At 50.4% G+C, this 17,800-nt stretch overlaps 1 protein-coding gene across 6 annotated transcripts in view; it reads left to right on the top strand.

The window, feature by feature from the left end:
* The window catches only part of LOC139538435 (plakophilin-4-like), a 143,787-nt gene that overhangs the window by 54,514 nt on the left and 71,473 nt on the right, over positions 1–17,800 (top strand). For all 6 annotated transcript variants that reach the window (XM_071340448.1, XM_071340449.1, XM_071340450.1 and 3 more), the window contains one exon: positions 778–890. In XM_071340448.1, the coding sequence (XP_071196549.1) occupies positions 778–890 (113 nt within the window). The remainder of the gene's footprint in view (positions 1–777; positions 891–17,800) is intronic.

Below are 17,800 nucleotides of genomic sequence, written 5' to 3' on the forward strand. Positions count from 1 at the left end.
GTGTGTGTGTGTGTGTGTGTGTGTGTGTGTGTGTGTGTGTGTGTGTGTGTGTGTGTGTGTGTGTGTGTGTGTGTGTGTGTGTGTGTGTGTGTGTGTGTGTGTGTGTGTGTGTGTGTGTGTGTGTGTGTGTGTGTGTGTGTGTGTGTGTGTTATGTATGTATACATGTAGGTCTAGTAGTGTACTGTGTGTCCGCGCGTTTGTATATGTGAGGCTCTCTTCCTGTGACATGCTGCAGTGCTTGAAGCCAGGCTGAGACACAGAGAAAGAGAGCCCAGGTAGAACCCTAGGCAGGCAGCCTCACTGGGGTTCGATAGTTAGAAAAGTCAGATGCTGCTTCCTGCATTGCTCCCTGCCAACAAGCTAGTAGAAGCACGGTTGAATAACACTGTTTTTGCCCAGGCTAAAGTGGTACTTCAATCTCTGTGTGTGGGCTGCGCATTGTGATGTGTGTGTGTGTGTGTGTGTGTGTGTGTGCGCGTTTCAAATGGTTACTTTGTTTTCCAAGGCGTAGCGTTTCCCCCGAGCTATTACGGAGCTATTGTGTGTGTGGTGTTTTTGTACGTCCTCTATGGCGCGGCGTCTGTACACGCTTCTGTTCCTCAGAGCTGTCAAACTGTTATCCTTCCTCCTCCTCGGCATCATCTTCATCCATGTAGTTTCATTGAACCTTTATTGAAGCAGGAAATCCCACTCAGACCATAATACCTATTTTACAAGGGAGCCATTCTGTAAGGCATCTCTGACCTTGTGTTCCTGACTTTGCTGTCCTTCTGCAGGAGCTCCAGTTTGAGAGGCTGACCAGGGAGCTGGAAGTGGAGAGACAGATTGTGGCCAATCAGCTGGAAAGATGCAGACTTGGGGCCGAATCGCCAGACACTGCTAGCGGCAGGTAATGAGCACACACACATGCATGTATACACACACACTCACACACACACAGAGAGCCTACATGCTGGTCATAGCTTGAAACATAGCTACTTCCTCAGTTGCAGCAGTGGGCCGTAGTTTAGCCTCTTGGCACAGGAATACAGTGGCGGCGAATTGACATCTAAATGGGCTGTGTATATGGAACAGAGATGGCGACGTCATCCTAGACATTCTCATCAATTCACCTTTCAGTTTGACGAGCCATGACATTTCTGCGGAAAACAAACACACAGTATGTTGTCGATGGTAGCAGATGTTGAAAAATGTTTGATGTGGACAGTAACAGGGGCTGCGTTTCAAAGTCATAAAAGACACACCTTCACCTTGTGCCCTTGGGGGAATCCCCGCGGCCATCTTTGTCGTTGATTAGCCAAGCAAGGGAAGTTGGCAGCCCTCGGTTTTGATCGAGTTTGCGAATGTACAATTATGTTCTTAACTGACTGGCCTAGTTAAATAAAGTTTCAATAAAACTAAATAAAAATGTTCTGAAACGCCCCAATAATTCAATTGCCGATGACTGTACATCCGCTAAGAAAAGTCAGCCAATACTTAAAACCAACATTAATTCGGAGAAGTCAACATACAAGTGTAAGTAAAAAAACGAATGTAAATAAGTTAGAAATTGTGCTACTAATGCACATGACGGCTCAAACACGTCTCGTAAAAGTAATGATGTTTTTGTTTGGTTAGCTTTTGGAAACGTTAGCTTGCGCACCACTTTCCCTGACATCACACTTATACATTGTAAATTTCGATTTGACCTGATATAGTAGGATGGCTAACATTCGATGTCTGCGGATGCGTTGTCTTCTAGCCAAGATATGAAATGCAATCATAATTGACTGTGGCGCGTATAAGGCACACAACAGTTCCATGGTGAAAACACAACCGTGAGTTGAACGAGTGACACATTCCCGGGCAAGAGCGCTCCATATCAAATTCATTCTTCCCTCGCCCCTCGCCCCTGCAAGTGTCAACTCCTCAGACGTCATGATACGTCATCCGAAGTGTCCACTTCATTTGAGGGCTGAGGGGAGAGGGTGTGTCTTTTAAGTGTTTGGAATGCAGCCAGGGAGAAATGGCGGGATGTTCACTGCTTGGGCCTAATTTATATCGCACGCAAGAACGCAAAAAGCTGAACAAAATGTTGATCTTGTGTCGATTTACAAATTGCTCCGATGCACACGTATTTTTGCTAGGCATTTTGCGTTGCGTACTTGCGTAGGGTATAAATGAGCCTTTGGTGAAGTGCTACTGTACTGTATAGGTTATAGCTAGCAGCCCTTGGGTTGCTGCCTGGGCTGAGGTGGGCTAGAGGAAGTATTCCCAAGACATCAGTTAAGACGGCGTGCTGTTCCTCCTCACGCCTCACGGACCACCACACACAAATATGTCCATGAGAGGCGTCATTAATCACGTTAGCCAATAGGGTTGGGGCGATTTTGCGATCGCGTCGTCTATCGACGATGTTTGACAGCCATCGTTGATGGTGAGGACATCGCGATGTCACAAACGATGTCACTGAGTTTTGGTGGACGCTCTTGTGTCATATTCTTTCCATTTTGTTTATGATGGATTTAACGCTGCTCAGGGGGATGTTCAATGTTTGGGATGTTTTTTTATTGGTGCCTCTTCAGAACTTTATCCTAGTGTTGTTCTGTTAGCTCCTTGCGCTTAATGATGCTGTTAGTTTAGATATGCTCTCTAGTAAACTCTGGGGCTTTCCAGAAAAAGGTGTATTTAATCTGAGATCACATGACACTTTAGTTGCACACAGGGGGACTCCATTCAACTAATGGTGTGACTTCTGAAGGTAATCGGTTGCACCAGAGCTTATTTAGTGGTGTCACAGCAAAGGGTGTGAGTACTTACACAATCAAGACTTTAACTTTTTTTTATTTATAAATAATTTGGAAAAATATGCTTTAAAAAAAAAAGCCCACTTGAACATTAGACTTTTTTCTGTAGATCAGAGACAAAAAATCCTAATTAAATCAATTTTAATGACAGGTTGTAACACAATAAAATGTGGAAATGTCGAAAGGGGGGGTGAATACTTATGCAAGGCACTGTAGATTGTAGAAAGAGCGGAAAGCACCAAAGATGCGCAAAATGTCAGATAGGGCCTAACGTCGTTTTTTACCTCTCCTGGTTTATTGCTTGAAAATTGTAATTTCCTTTTTCTCCCCGTTACCCATTCGAGGTGAATGTTACTTGTCGGCCTAGGCATAGTGTCACGCCCTGGCCATAGAGAGGTTTTTATTCTCTATTTTGGTTAGGCCAGGGTGTGATTAGGGTGGGAATTCTATGTTTCTATTTCTTTGTGTTTGGCCGAGTGTGGTTCCCAATTAGAGGCAGCTGTCTATCTTTGTCTCTGATTGGGAATCATACTTAGGCAGCCTTTTTTTCCCAGCTGTGTTTTGTGGGTAGTTGTTTTCTGTTTTGTGTCTGCACCTGACAGAACTGTTTTGTTTTGTTCTACTTTATTATTTTGTTTCAGTGTTCAGTTTGATTAAATATCATGAACACTTACCACGCTGCACCTTGGTCTCCTTCTACTTCATACGACGAGCGTTACACATAGCCTACTCTTTAATGCTAAACCATTAAATGAATCTATAGGCCTAACGAAGTTCCATCTCAGAAAGTTGTTTGCAATTAACCTAAATAAAAACATAGCTGGTACAGTAATAATGAGAGAGAGAACAAACAATCGCAAGACAGACTAATCAAATATGACGTTTCAACAAACCGGGTACATTTCTGCTTTACTTGACCAAAGTATCAGCAAAAATAAATTATACCGTCGGAAAATCAAACATACAGTAATATAGGCTTTACACATCGGCTAGGCTACTGTTTACGTTCAAATCGCTGAGCTTTTCCTATGTCTGGCTAACTCTCCTCACTGCATGCTCACGTTGAGATGCTATATGGACGTCATCTTGTGTATTGCCGCTGCTGGATTTATTTAAGGAACTGAGGTTTTCAGCGTCCTAAATGGGACCCTGTTCCGCTAAATAGTGCGTTACTTTTGACAAGCGCTGGTCAAAAGTAGTGCACTATATAGGGAATAGGGTGCCATTGGTGACGCATACTGTATCTAATCGGAAGATATGGTTTGCAGTAATCCACCTATGCAGCATTGGATAACAGTGAATAATTTTTTGGGTGGGGGGGGGGGATCATACCTCTTGGTGTTGCTGTTTGAAGAACGTGATGGTGTGCTGTTGAGTAGGAATGTTAATTGTGAAATGCGGCTGGGGAAAATAAGAGAGGAGGTTAATGGCCTGTGACTTTTGAGGGGAAATTGCTTAATGGACACATTTTAGTGGCTGCTATTAATACCGGGGTTCTCTGTTGGTTTATGCATATCGCCGCTTTTATTAAGTCAGTCAGTCAGGGATGCACTGTGCTGCTGTGAGAAGATTATTATCGGTCTGGTGTCTTGACTAATGGAAAAGGCATGTCGGGTTGTGTGGGACACTGTCCGCGTCTGAAATGATACCCCATGTAGTGCACTACTTTTGACCACAGACCGTAGGGCGTAGGGTGCCATTTCGGACACACCCAGTGGACACAATGTGTTATGTTGATGAAATGCGGTCTCAAGTAGCTCTGTCTCTGTGTGGCTCGCCCGTTGGAAGTAATTTGCCATAGCCAGTATAGTTCTATGTGGGTATAGTGCTTCCGCTCTTGAAAGTAGAGTGTACCCTGATTCATGAAAGCTCCTTTCTTGACTAGTAATAACCCCGAGGTCCTCATATGAAGCATCTCCTCGTCCAATAGCAGCACTCAGTGTGAGTGTCCATTACAGCTCTCAGGGCTCAGCGAGCTGCAGATAGAGAGAGGCCTGGCCAGAGAGTCTCCAAACAAAGGCTGTCCTACAGAGAACATTTTTGTCAAAATTGGCAACCGGGCTATTTGCTGCTATTTCCTCCACAAGAGGCTTCTACAGCCTCAATGAGAGTGAATCTAGTCATGATATTGATCCTATTTGTTGATGTTAGCAAGGTACAAGTACCATTTTCTCCCTACAGGATAGGGGACATTTCCTCTGGCCATATTCTCAGCACTCACAATCGATAAAGGCCTACATTATAACAGGGTGTGGTTTTACAGGTTTATTTTCAACCTGGTCACTTCTACACAATGAATTCCAATCATGTGCTGGCCATGGGCAGTTGGAAGAGGTTGTGGCCTTTTAGCGACCCTAACAAGAGTAATCGGCTTTGAGAGGTCATATTATGGCCCGGTGGCCAGAGAGCTGTGTGGTGCTGCCTGCACTGTACTGACTGGGTCATTCCTACCCTGCGGTGCCTTTTGGACCTATTACCTTTTGGGGTGAAAAGTATATATTAGTATATACAGTGGGGAGAACAAGTATTTGATACACTGCCGATTTTGCAGGTTTTCCTACTTACAAAGCATGTAGAGGTCTGTAATTTTTATCACAGGTACACTTCAACTGTGAGAGACGGAATCTAAAACAAAAATCCAGAAAATCACATTGTATGATTTTTAAGTAATTAATTTGCATTTTATTGCATGACATAAGTATTTGATACATCAGAAAAGCAGAACTTAATATTTGGTACAGAAACCTTTGTTTGCAATTACAGAGATCATACGTTTCCTGTAGTTCTTGACCAGGTTTGCACACACTGCAGCAGGGATTTTGGCCCACTCCTCCATACAGACCTTCTCCAGATCCTTCAGGTTTCGGGGCTGTCGCTGGGCAATACGGACTTTCAGCTCCCTCCAAAGATTTTCTATTGGGTTCAGGTCTGGAGACTGGCTAGGCCACTCCAGGACCTTGAGATGCTTCTTACGGAGCCACTCCTTAGTTGCCCTGGCTGTGTGTTTCGGGTCGTTGTCATGCTGGAAGACCCAGCCACGACCTATCTTCAATGCTCTTACTGAGGGAAGGAGGTTGTTGGCCAAGATCTCGCGATGCATGGCCCCATCCATCCTCCCCTCAATACGGTGCAGTCGTCCTGTCCCCTTTGCAGAAAAGCATCCCCAAAGAATGATGTTTCCACCTCCAAGCTTCACGGTTAGGATGGTGTTCTTGGGGTTGTACTAATCCTTCTTCTTCCTCCAAACACGGCGAGTGGAGTTTAGACCAAAAAGCTCTATTTTTGTCTCATCAGACCACATGACCTTCTCCAATTCCTCCTCTGGATCATCCAGATGGTCATTGGCAAACTTCAGACGGGCCTGGACATGCGCTGGCTTGAGCAGGGGGACCTTGCGTGCGCTGCAGGATTTTAATCCATGACGGCGTAGTGTGTTACTAATGGTTTTCTTTGAGACTGTGGTCCCAGCTCTCTTCAGGTCATTGACCAGGTCCTGCCGTGTAGTTCTGGGCTGATCCCTCACCTTCCTCATGATCATTGATGCCCCACGAGGTGAGATCTTGCATGGAGCCCCAGACCGAGGGTGATTGACCGTCATCTTGAACTTCTTCCATTTTCTAATAATTGCGCCAACAGTTGTTGCCTTCTCACCAAGCTGCTTACCTATTGTCCTGTAGCCCATCCCAGCCTTGTGCAGGTCTACAATTTTATCCCTGATGTCCTTACACAGCTCTCTGGTCTTGGCCATTGTGGAGAGGTTGGAGTCTGTTTGATTGAGTGGGTGGACAGGTGTCTTTTATACAGGTAATGAGTTCAAACAGGTGCAGTTAATACAGGTAATGAGTGGAGAACAGGAGGGCTTCTTAAAGAAAAACTAACAGGTCTGTGAGAGCCGGAATCCTTACTGGTTGGTAGGTGATCAAATACTTATGTCATGCAATAAAATGCGAATTAATTACTTAAAAATCATACAATGTGATTTTCTGGATTTTTGTTTTAAATTTCGTCTCTCACAGTTGAAGTGTACCTATGATAAAAATTACAGACCTCTACATGCTTTGTAAGTAGGAAAACCTGCAAAATCGGCAGTGTATCAAATACTTGTTCTCCCCACTGTATATAGAGATTTTTTGTTGTTGTATTCTGTCAGAAAAAGGACGTGTCACTTTCAGAAAAACATATTGGTCAATCTCAGACACTTTTATGTTCTTTTTACAACCTATTAGGTGCATAATCCTAATTGGGGGGAAGTGTGGAGCCTGAATTAGCCATAGTGAGTGAGCAAGATTGAGCTAGCATAATGGTGAACACTTGAACATGAGTTTAACTTCTCTATCAAACACATGTTTACATTTTGAAACGTGGCTAATTTACTCTATCATTTAGCGTAACAGGATGGAAATGTATGAGTATGACATACAGACCGACAACATGAAACGTGGAAAAATAGATCGAACTGAGTATTTATATTTATTTACCTTTGCACTATTGTTTTCCCACCAAAGAAATGTTGACACTTCCTGAATATGGTGTCATTGTAGGAAGGGGTTGTTTTCTTAAATGGAGAATTACAACAAACTAACAGGGTGGAGAGCGATATCAGAGACACATAGCACATCTTAAATGAAATAATAATCATGAAAACAATAATCATGAAAAAAACGTTATTGATTGATGACTAGGAGAAACGTTATTGATGATTGATGACTAGGAGAAACATTATTGATGATTGATGACTAGGAGAAACGTTATTGATTGATGACTAGGAAAAACGTTATTGATGATTGATGACTACGAGAAACGTTATTGATGATTGATGACTAGGAGAAACGTTATTGATGATTGATGACTAGGAGAAACGTTATTGATGATTGATGACTAGGAAAAACGTTATTGATGATTGATGACAAGGAAAAACGTTATTGATGATTGATGACTAGAAAAAACGTTATTGATGATTGATGACTAGGAAAAACGTTATTGATGATTGATGACTAGGAAAAACGTTATTGATGACTAGGAGAAACGTTATTGATGATTGATGACTAGGAGAAACGTTATTGATGATTGATGACTAGGAGAAACGTTATTGATGATTGATGACTAGGAAAAACGTTATTGATGATTGATGACAAGGAAAAACGTTATTGATGATTGATGACTAGGAAAAACGTTATTGATGATTGATGACTAGGAAAAACGTTATTGATGATTGATGACTAGGAAAAACGTTATTGATGACTAGGAGAAACGTTATTGATGATTGATGACTAGGAGAAACGTTATTGATGATTGATGACTAGGAGAAACGTTATTGATGATTGATGACTAGGAGAAACGTTATTGATGACAACAACCAGGACTATAGTAGTTCTACAAGAAATATTTTATTATTTTGTGCCTTATGTCTTGTGGAAGTTGATGAATAACACCCGGGGACATGGCAAAAACACATCCACTGAAAAAAGAGTTTTAAAAAAGCATAAACTCCCTTTCAAGATCCCTATATATTTTTTTTAAGGTACCTTAAATTGAAATCCTTTTGGGATCTACACTTTACACTAAATAAGAAGTGATATTTCCTGGGAACAGAAAAGGCCCCGTATTGTAGGAATGACCCGACTGACTGAGGAGGGCTGGGTAACGCTCCATGTACTGTACTGAGGAGGGCTGGGTAACGCTCCCTGTACTGTACTGAGGAGGGCTGGGTAACGCTCCGTGTACTACTGACTGAGGAGGGCTGGGTAACGCTCCCTGTACTGTACTGAGGAGGGCTGGGTAACGCTCCGTGTACTACTGACTGAGGAGGGCTGGGTAACGCTCCCTGTACTACTGACTGAGGAGGGCTGGGTAACGCTCCGTGTACTACTGACTGAGGAGGGCTGGGTAACACTCCCTGTACTACTGACTGAGGAGGGTTGGGTAACGCTCCCTGTACTGTACTGTACTGAGGAGGGCTGGGTAACACTCTCTGTACTACTGACTGAGGAGGGCTGGGTAACGCTCCCTGTACTACTGACTGAGGAGGGCTGGGTAACACTCCCTGTACTACTGACTGAGGAGGGCTGGGTAACGCTCCATGTACTGTACTGAGGAGGGCTGGGTAACGCTCCCTGTACTACTGACTGAGGAGGGCTGGGTAACGCTCCATGTACTGTACTGAGGAGGGCTGGGTAACGCTTCCTGTACTGTACTGAGGAGGGCTGGGTAACGCTCCCTGTACTACTGACTGAGGAGGGCTGGGTAACGCTCCCTGTACTACTGACTGAGGAGGGCTGGGTAACGCTCCATGTACTACTGACTGAGGAGGGCTGGGTAACGCTCCCTGTACTGACTGAGGAGGGCTGGGTAACGCTCCCTGTACTGTACTGAGGAGGGCTGGGTAACGCTCCCTGTACTACTGACTGAGGAGGGCTGGGTAACGCTCCCTGTACTGTACTGAGGAGGGCTGGGTAACGCTCCCTGTACTGTACTGAGGAGGGCTGGGTAACGCTCCGTGTACTACTGACTGAGGAGGGCTGGGTAACGCTCCCTGTACTGTACTGAGGAGGGCTGGGTAACGCTCCGTGTACTACTGACTGAGGAGGGCTGGGTAACGCTCCCTGTACTACTGACTGAGGAGGGCTGGGTAACGCTCCCTGTACTACTGACTGAGGAGGGCTGGGTAACGCTCCCTGTACTACTGACTGAGGAGGGCTGGGTAACGCTCCCTGCACTGTACTGAGGAGGGCTGGGTAACGCTCCCTGTACTACTGACTGAGGAGGGCTGGGTAACGCTCCCTGTACTGTACTGAGGAGGGCTGGGTAACGCTCCCTGTACTACTGACTGAGGAGGGCTGGGTAACGCTCCATGTACTACTGACTGAGGAGGGCTGGGTAACGCTCCCTGTACTACTGACTGAGGAGGGCTGGGTAACGCTCCCTGTACTGTACTGAGGAGGGCTGGGTAACGCTCCGTGTACTACTGACTGAGGAGGGCTGGGTAACGCTCCCTGTACTACTGACTGAGGAGGGCTGGGTAACACTCCCTGTACTACTGACTGAGGAGGGCTGGGTAACGCTCCCTGTACTGTACTGAGGAGGGCTGGGTAACGCTCCGTGTACTACTGACTGAGGAGGGCTGGGTAACGCTCCCTGTACTGTACTGAGGAGGGCTGGGTAACGCTCCCTGTACTGTACTGAGGAGGGCTGGGTAACGCTCCCTGTACTACTGACTGAGGAGGGCTGGGTAACGCTCCATGTACTACTGACTGAGGAGGGCTGGGTAACGCTCCCTGTACTACTGACTGAGGAGGGCTGGGTAACGCTCCCTGTACTGTACTGAGGAGGGCTGGGTAACGCTCCGTGTACTACTGACTGAGGAGGGCTGGGTAACGCTCCCTGTACTACTGACTGAGGAGGGCTGGGTAACACTCCCTGTACTACTGACTGAGGAGGGCTGGGTAACGCTCCGTGTACTACTGACTGAGGAGGGCTGGGTAACGCTCCCTGTACTACTGACTGAGGAGGGCTGGGTAACACTCCCTGTACTACTGACTGAGGAGGGCTGGGTAACGCTCCCTGTACTGTACTGAGGAGGGCTGGGTAACGCTCCGTGTACTACTGACTGAGGAGGGCTGGGTAACGCTCCCTGTACTACTGACTGAGGAGGGCTGGGTAACGCTCCCTGTACTACTTACTGAGGAGGGCTGGGTAACGCTCCCTGTACTGTACTGAGGAGGGCTGGGTAACGCTCCCTGTACTGTACTGAGGAGGGCTGGGTAACGCTCCCTGTACTACTGACTGAGGAGGGCTGGGTAACGCTCCATGTACTACTGACTGAGGAGGGCTGGGTAACGCTCCCTGTACTACTGACTGAGGAGGGCTGGGTAACGCTCCCTGTACTGTACTGAGGAGGGCTGGGTAACGCTCCGTGTACTACTGACTGAGGAGGGCTGGGTAACGCTCCCTGTACTACTGACTGAGGAGGGCTGGGTAACACTCCCTGTACTACTGACTGAGGAGGGCTGGGTAACGCTCCCTGTACTGTACTGAGGAGGGCTGGGTAACGCTCCGTGTACTACTGACTGAGGAGGGCTGGGTAACGCTCCCTGTACTACTGACTGAGGAGGGCTGGGTAACGCTCCCTGTACTACTTACTGAGGAGGGCTGGGTAACGCTCCCTGTACTGTACTGAGGAGGGCTGGGTAACGCTCCCTGTACTACTGACTGAGGAGGGCTGGGTAACGCTCCCTGTACTACTGACTGAGGAGGGCTGGGTAACACTCCCTGTACTACTGACTGAGGAGCGCTGGGTAACGCTCCCTGTACTACTGACTGAGGAGGGCTGGGTAACGTTCCCTGTACTACTGACTGAGGAGGGCTGGGTAACACTCCCTGTACTACTGACTGAGGAGGGCTGGGTAACGCTCCCTGTACTACTGACTGAGGAGGGCTGGGTAACACTCCCTGTACTACTGACTGAGGAGGGCTGGGTAACGCTCCCTGTACTACTGACTGAGGAGGGCTGGGTAACGCTCCGTGTACTACTGACTGAGGAGGGCTGGGTAACGCTCCCTGTACTACTGACTGAGGAGGGCTGGGTAACGCTCCCTGTACTCTACTGAGGAGGGCTGGGTAACACTCCCTGTACTGTACTGAGGAGGGCTGGGTAACGCTCCCTGTACTCTACTGAGGAGGGCTGGGTAGCGCTCCCTGTACTGTACTAAGGAGGGCTGGGTAACGCTCCCTGTACTCTACTGAGGAGGGCTGGGTAACGCTCCCTGTACTACTGACTGAGGAGGGCTGGGTAACACTCCCTGTACTGTACTGTGGAGGGCTGGGTAACGCTCCCTGTACTACTGACTGAGGAGGGCTGGGTAACGCTCCCTGTACTCTACTGAGGAGGGCTGGGTAACACTCCCTGTACTACTTACTGAGGAGGGCTGGGTAACACTCCCTGTACTACTGACTGAGGAGGGCTGGGTAACACTCCCTGTACTGTACTGTGGAGGGCTGGGTAACGCTCCCTGTACTACTTACTGAGGAGGGCTGGGTAACACTCCCTGTACTACTGACTGAGGGGGGCTGGGTAACGCTCCGTGTACTACTGACTGAGGAGGGCTGGGTAACGCTCCCTGTACTACTGACTGAGGAGGGCTGGGTAACGCTCCCTGTACTGTACTGAGGAGGGCTGGGTAACGCTCCATGTACTGCTGACTGAGGAGGGCTGGGTAACGCTCCTTGTACTGTACTGAGGAGGGCTGGGTAACGCTCCCTGTACTCTACTGAGGAGGGCTGGGTAACACTCCCTGTACTACTGACTGAGTAGGGCTGGGTAACGCTTCCTGTACTGTACTGAGGAGGGCTGGGTAACGCTTCCTGTACTGTACTGAGGAGGGCTGGGTAACACTCCCTGTACTACTGACTGAGGAGGGCTGGGTAACGCTTCGTGTACTACTGACTGAGCAGGGCTGGGTAACGCTCCCTGTACTGTACTGTGGAGGGCTGGGTAACGCTCCCTGTACTGTACTGAGGAGGGCTGGGTAACGCTTCCTGTACTCTACTGAGGAGGGCTGGGTAACACTCCCTGTACTACTGACTGAGGAGGGATGGGTAACGCTCCCTGTACTACTGACTGAGGAGGGCTGGGTAACGCTCCGTGTACTACTGACTGAGCAGGGCTGGGTAACGCTCCATGTACTGTACTGAGGAGGGCTGGGTAACACTCTCTGTACTACTGACTGAGGAGGGCTGGGTAACGCTCCCTGTACTACTGACTGAGGAGGGCTGGGTAACGCTCCCTGTACTACTGACTGAGGAGGGCTGGGTAACGCTCCCTGTACTACTGACTGAGGAGGGCTGGGTAACGCTCCTTGTACTACTGACTGAGGAGGGCTGGGTAACGCTCCATGTACTGTACTGAGGAGGGCTGGGTAACGCTCCCTGTACTTCTGACTGAGGAGGGCTGGGTAACGCTCCCTGTACTGTACTGAGGAGGGCTGGGTAACGCTCCCTTTACTACTGACTGAGGAGGGCTGGGTAACGCTCCTTGTACTACTGACTGAGGAGGGCTGGGTAACGCTCCTTGTACTACTGACTGTGGAGGGCTGGGTAACGCTCCCTGTACTACTGACTGAGGAGGGCTGGGTAACGCTCCTTGTACTGTACTGAGGAGGGCTGGGTAACGCTCCCTGTACTGTACTGAGGAGGGCTGGGTAACGCTCCCTGTACTACTGACTGAGGAGGGCTGGGTAACGCTCCCTGTACTACTGACTGAGGAGGGCTGGGTAACGCTCCATGTACTGTACTGAGGAGGGCTGGGTAACGCTCCCTGTACTGTACTGAGGAGGGCTGGGTAATGCTCCGTGTACTACTGACTGAGGAGGGCTGGGTAACACTCCCTGTACTACTGACTGAGGAGGGTTGGGTAACGCTCCCTGTACTGTACTGAGGAGGGCTGGGTAACACTCTCTGTACTACTGACTGAGGAGGGCTGGGTAACGCTCCCTGTACTACTGACTGAGGAGGGCTGGGTAACACTCCCTGTACTACTGACTGAGGAGGGCTGGGTAACGCTCCATGTACTGTACTGAGGAGGGCTGGGTAACGCTCCCTGTACTACTGACTGAGGAGGGCTGGGTAACGCTCCATGTACTGTACTGAGGAGGGCTGGGTAACGCTTCCTGTACTGTACTGAGGAGGGCTGGGTAACGCTCCCTGTACTACTGACTGAGGAGGGCTGGGTAACGCTCCCTGTACTACTGACTGAGGAGGGCTGGGTAACGCTCCATGTACTACTGACTGAGGAGGGCTGGGTAACGCTCCCTGTACTGACTGAGGAGGGCTGGGTAACGCTCCCTGTACTGTACTGAGGAGGGCTGGGTAACGCTCCCTGTACTACTGACTGAGGAGGGCTGGGTAACGCTCCCTGTACTGTACTGAGGAGGGCTGGGTAACGCTCCCTGTACTGTACTGAGGAGGGCTGGGTAACGCTCCGTGTACTACTGACTGAGGAGGGCTGGGTAACGCTCCCTGTACTGTACTGAGGAGGGCTGGGTAACGCTCCGTGTACTACTGACTGAGGAGGGCTGGGTAACGCTCCCTGTACTACTGACTGAGGAGGGCTGGGTAACGCTCCCTGTACTACTGACTGAGGAGGGCTGGGTAACGCTCCCTGTACTACTGACTGAGGAGGGCTGGGTAACGCTCCCTGCACTGTACTGAGGAGGGCTGGGTAACGCTCCCTGTACTACTGACTGAGGAGGGCTGGGTAACGCTCCCTGCACTGTACTGAGGAGGGCTGGGTAACGCTCCCTGTACTACTGACTGAGGAGGGCTGGGTAACGCTCCCTGTACTGTACTGAGGAGGGCTGGGTAACGCTCCCTGTACTACTGACTGAGGAGGGCTGGGTAACGCTCCATGTACTACTGACTGAGGAGGGCTGGGTAACGCTCCCTGTACTACTGACTGAGGAGGGCTGGGTAACGCTCCCTGTACTGTACTGAGGAGGGCTGGGTAACGCTCCGTGTACTACTGACTGAGGAGGGCTGGGTAACGCTCCCTGTACTACTGACTGAGGAGGGCTGGGTAACACTCCCTGTACTACTGACTGAGGAGGGCTGGGTAACGCTCCCTGTACTGTACTGAGGAGGGCTGGGTAACGCTCCGTGTACTACTGACTGAGGAGGGCTGGGTAACGCTCCCTGTACTGTACTGAGGAGGGCTGGGTAACGCTCCCTGTACTGTACTGAGGAGGGCTGGGTAACGCTCCCTGTACTACTGACTGAGGAGGGCTGGGTAACGCTCCATGTACTACTGACTGAGGAGGGCTGGGTAACGCTCCCTGTACTACTGACTGAGGAGGGCTGGGTAACGCTCCCTGTACTGTACTGAGGAGGGCTGGGTAACGCTCCGTGTACTACTGACTGAGGAGGGCTGGGTAACGCTCCCTGTACTACTGACTGAGGAGGGCTGGGTAACACTCCCTGTACTACTGACTGAGGAGGGCTGGGTAACGCTCCGTGTACTACTGACTGAGGAGGGCTGGGTAACGCTCCCTGTACTACTGACTGAGGAGGGCTGGGTAACACTCCCTGTACTACTGACTGAGGAGGGCTGGGTAACGCTCCCTGTACTGTACTGAGGAGGGCTGGGTAACGCTCCGTGTACTACTGACTGAGGAGGGCTGGGTAACGCTCCCTGTACTACTGACTGAGGAGGGCTGGGTAACGCTCCCTGTACTACTTACTGAGGAGGGCTGGGTAACGCTCCCTGTACTGTACTGAGGAGGGCTGGGTAACGCTCCCTGTACTGTACTGAGGAGGGCTGGGTAACGCTCCCTGTACTACTGACTGAGGAGGGCTGGGTAACGCTCCATGTACTACTGACTGAGGAGGGCTGGGTAACGCTCCCTGTACTACTGACTGAGGAGGGCTGGGTAACGCTCCCTGTACTGTACTGAGGAGGGCTGGGTAACGCTCCGTGTACTACTGACTGAGGAGGGCTGGGTAACGCTCCCTGTACTACTGACTGAGGAGGGCTGGGTAACACTCCCTGTACTACTGACTGAGGAGGGCTGGGTAACGCTCCCTGTACTGTACTGAGGAGGGCTGGGTAACGCTCCGTGTACTACTGACTGAGGAGGGCTGGGTAACGCTCCCTGTACTACTGACTGAGGAGGGCTGGGTAACGCTCCCTGTACTACTTACTGAGGAGGGCTGGGTAACGCTCCCTGTACTGTACTGAGGAGGGCTGGGTAACGCTCCCTGTACTACTGACTGAGGAGGGCTGGGTAACGCTCCCTGTACTACTGACTGAGGAGGGCTGGGTAACACTCCCTGTACTACTGACTGAGGAGGGCTGGGTAACGCTCCCTGTACTACTGACTGAGGAGGGCTGGGTAACGTTCCCTGTACTACTGACTGAGGAGGGCTGGGTAACACTCCCTGTACTACTGACTGAGGAGGGCTGGGTAACGCTCCCTGTACTACTGACTGAGGAGGGCTGGGTAACACTCCCTGTACTACTGACTGAGGAGGGCTGGGTAACGCTCCCTGTACTACTGACTGAGGAGGGCTGGGTAACGCTCCGTGTACTACTGACTGAGGAGGGCTGGGTAACGCTCCCTGTACTACTGACTGAGGAGGGCTGGGTAACGCTCCCTGTACTCTACTGAGGAGGGCTGGGTAACACTCCCTGTACTGTACTGAGGAGGGCTGGGTAACGCTCCCTGTACTCTACTGAGGAGGGCTGGGTAGCGCTCCCTGTACTGTACTGAGGAGGGCTGGGTAACGCTCCCTGTACTCTACTGAGGAGGGCTGGGTAACGCTCCCTGTACTACTGACTGAGGAGGGCTGGGTAACACTCCCTGTACTGTACTGTGGAGGGCTGGGTAACGCTCCCTGTACTACTGACTGAGGAGGGCTGGGTAACGCTCCCTGTACTCTACTGAGGAGGGCTGGGTAACACTCCCTGTACTACTTACTGAGGAGGGCTGGGTAACACTCCCTGTACTACTGACTGAGGAGGGCTGGGTAACACTCCCTGTACTGTACTGTGGAGGGCTGGGTAACGCTCCCTGTACTACTTACTGAGGAGGGCTGGGTAACACTCCCTGTACTACTGACTGAGGAGGGCTGGGTAACGCTCCGTGTACTACTGACTGAGGAGGGCTGGGTAACGCTCCCTGTACTACTGACTGAGGAGGGCTGGGTAACGCTCCCTGTACTGTACTGAGGAGGGCTGGGTAACGCTCCATGTACTGCTGACTGAGGAGGGCTGGGTAACGCTCCTTGTACTGTACTGGGGAGGGCTGGGTAACGCTCCCTGTGCTCTACTGAGGAGGGCTGGGTAACACTCCCTGTACTACTGACTGAGTAGGGCTGGGTAACGCTTCCTGTACTGTACTGAGGAGGGCTGGGTAACGCTTCCTGTACTGTACTGAGGAGGGCTGGGTAACACTCCCTGTACTACTGACTGAGGAGGGCTGGGTAACGCTCCGTGTACTACTGACTGAGCAGGGCTGGGTAACGCTCCCTGTACTGTACTGTGGAGGGCTGGGTAACGCTCCCTGTACTGTACTGAGGAGGGCTGGGTAACGCTTCCTGTACTGTACTGAGGAGGGCTGGGTAACACTCCCTGTACTACTGACTGAGGAGGGATGGGTAACGCTCCCTGTACTACTGACTGAGGAGGGCTGGGTAACGCTCCGTGTACTACTGACTGAGCAGGGCTGGGTAACGCTCCATGTACTGTACTGAGGAGGGCTGGGTAACACTCTCTGTACTACTGACTGAGGAGGGCTGGGTAACGCTCCCTGTACTACTGACTGAGGAGGGCTGGGTAACGCTCCCTGTACTACTGACTGAGGAGGGCTGGGTAACGCTCCCTGTACTACTGACTGAGGAGGGCTGGGTAACGCTCCTTGTACTACTGACTGAGGAGGGCTGGGTAACGCTCCATGTACTGTACTGAGGAGGGCTGGGTAACGCTCCCTGTACTTCTGACTGAGGAGGGCTGGGTAACGCTCCCTGTACTGTACTGAGGAGGGCTGGGTAACGCTCCCTTTACTACTGACTGAGGAGGGCTGGGTAACGCTCCTTGTACTACTGACTGAGGAGGGCTGGGTAACGCTCCTTGTACTACTGACTGTGGAGGGCTGGGTAACGCTCCCTGTACTACTGACTGAGGAGGGCTGGGTAACGCTCCTTGTACTGTACTGAGGAGGGCTGGGTAACGCTCCCTGTACTGTACTGAGGAGGGCTGGGTAACGCTCCCTGTACTACTGACTGAGGAGGGCTGGGTAACGCTCCCTGTACTACTGACTGAGGAGGGCTGGGTAACGCTCCATGTACTGTACTGAGGAGGGCTGGGTAACGCTCCCTGTACTGTACTGAGGAGGGCTGGGTAACGCTCCGTGTACTACTGACTGAGGAGGGCTGGGTAACACTCCCTGTACTACTGACTGAGGAGGGTTGGGTAACGCTCCCTGTACTGTACTGAGGAGGGCTGGGTAACACTCTCTGTACTACT

Source organism: Salvelinus alpinus, chromosome 14 (genome assembly GCF_045679555.1).
Source record: "Salvelinus alpinus chromosome 14, SLU_Salpinus.1, whole genome shotgun sequence".
Lineage (NCBI taxonomy): Eukaryota > Metazoa > Chordata > Actinopteri > Salmoniformes > Salmonidae > Salvelinus > Salvelinus alpinus.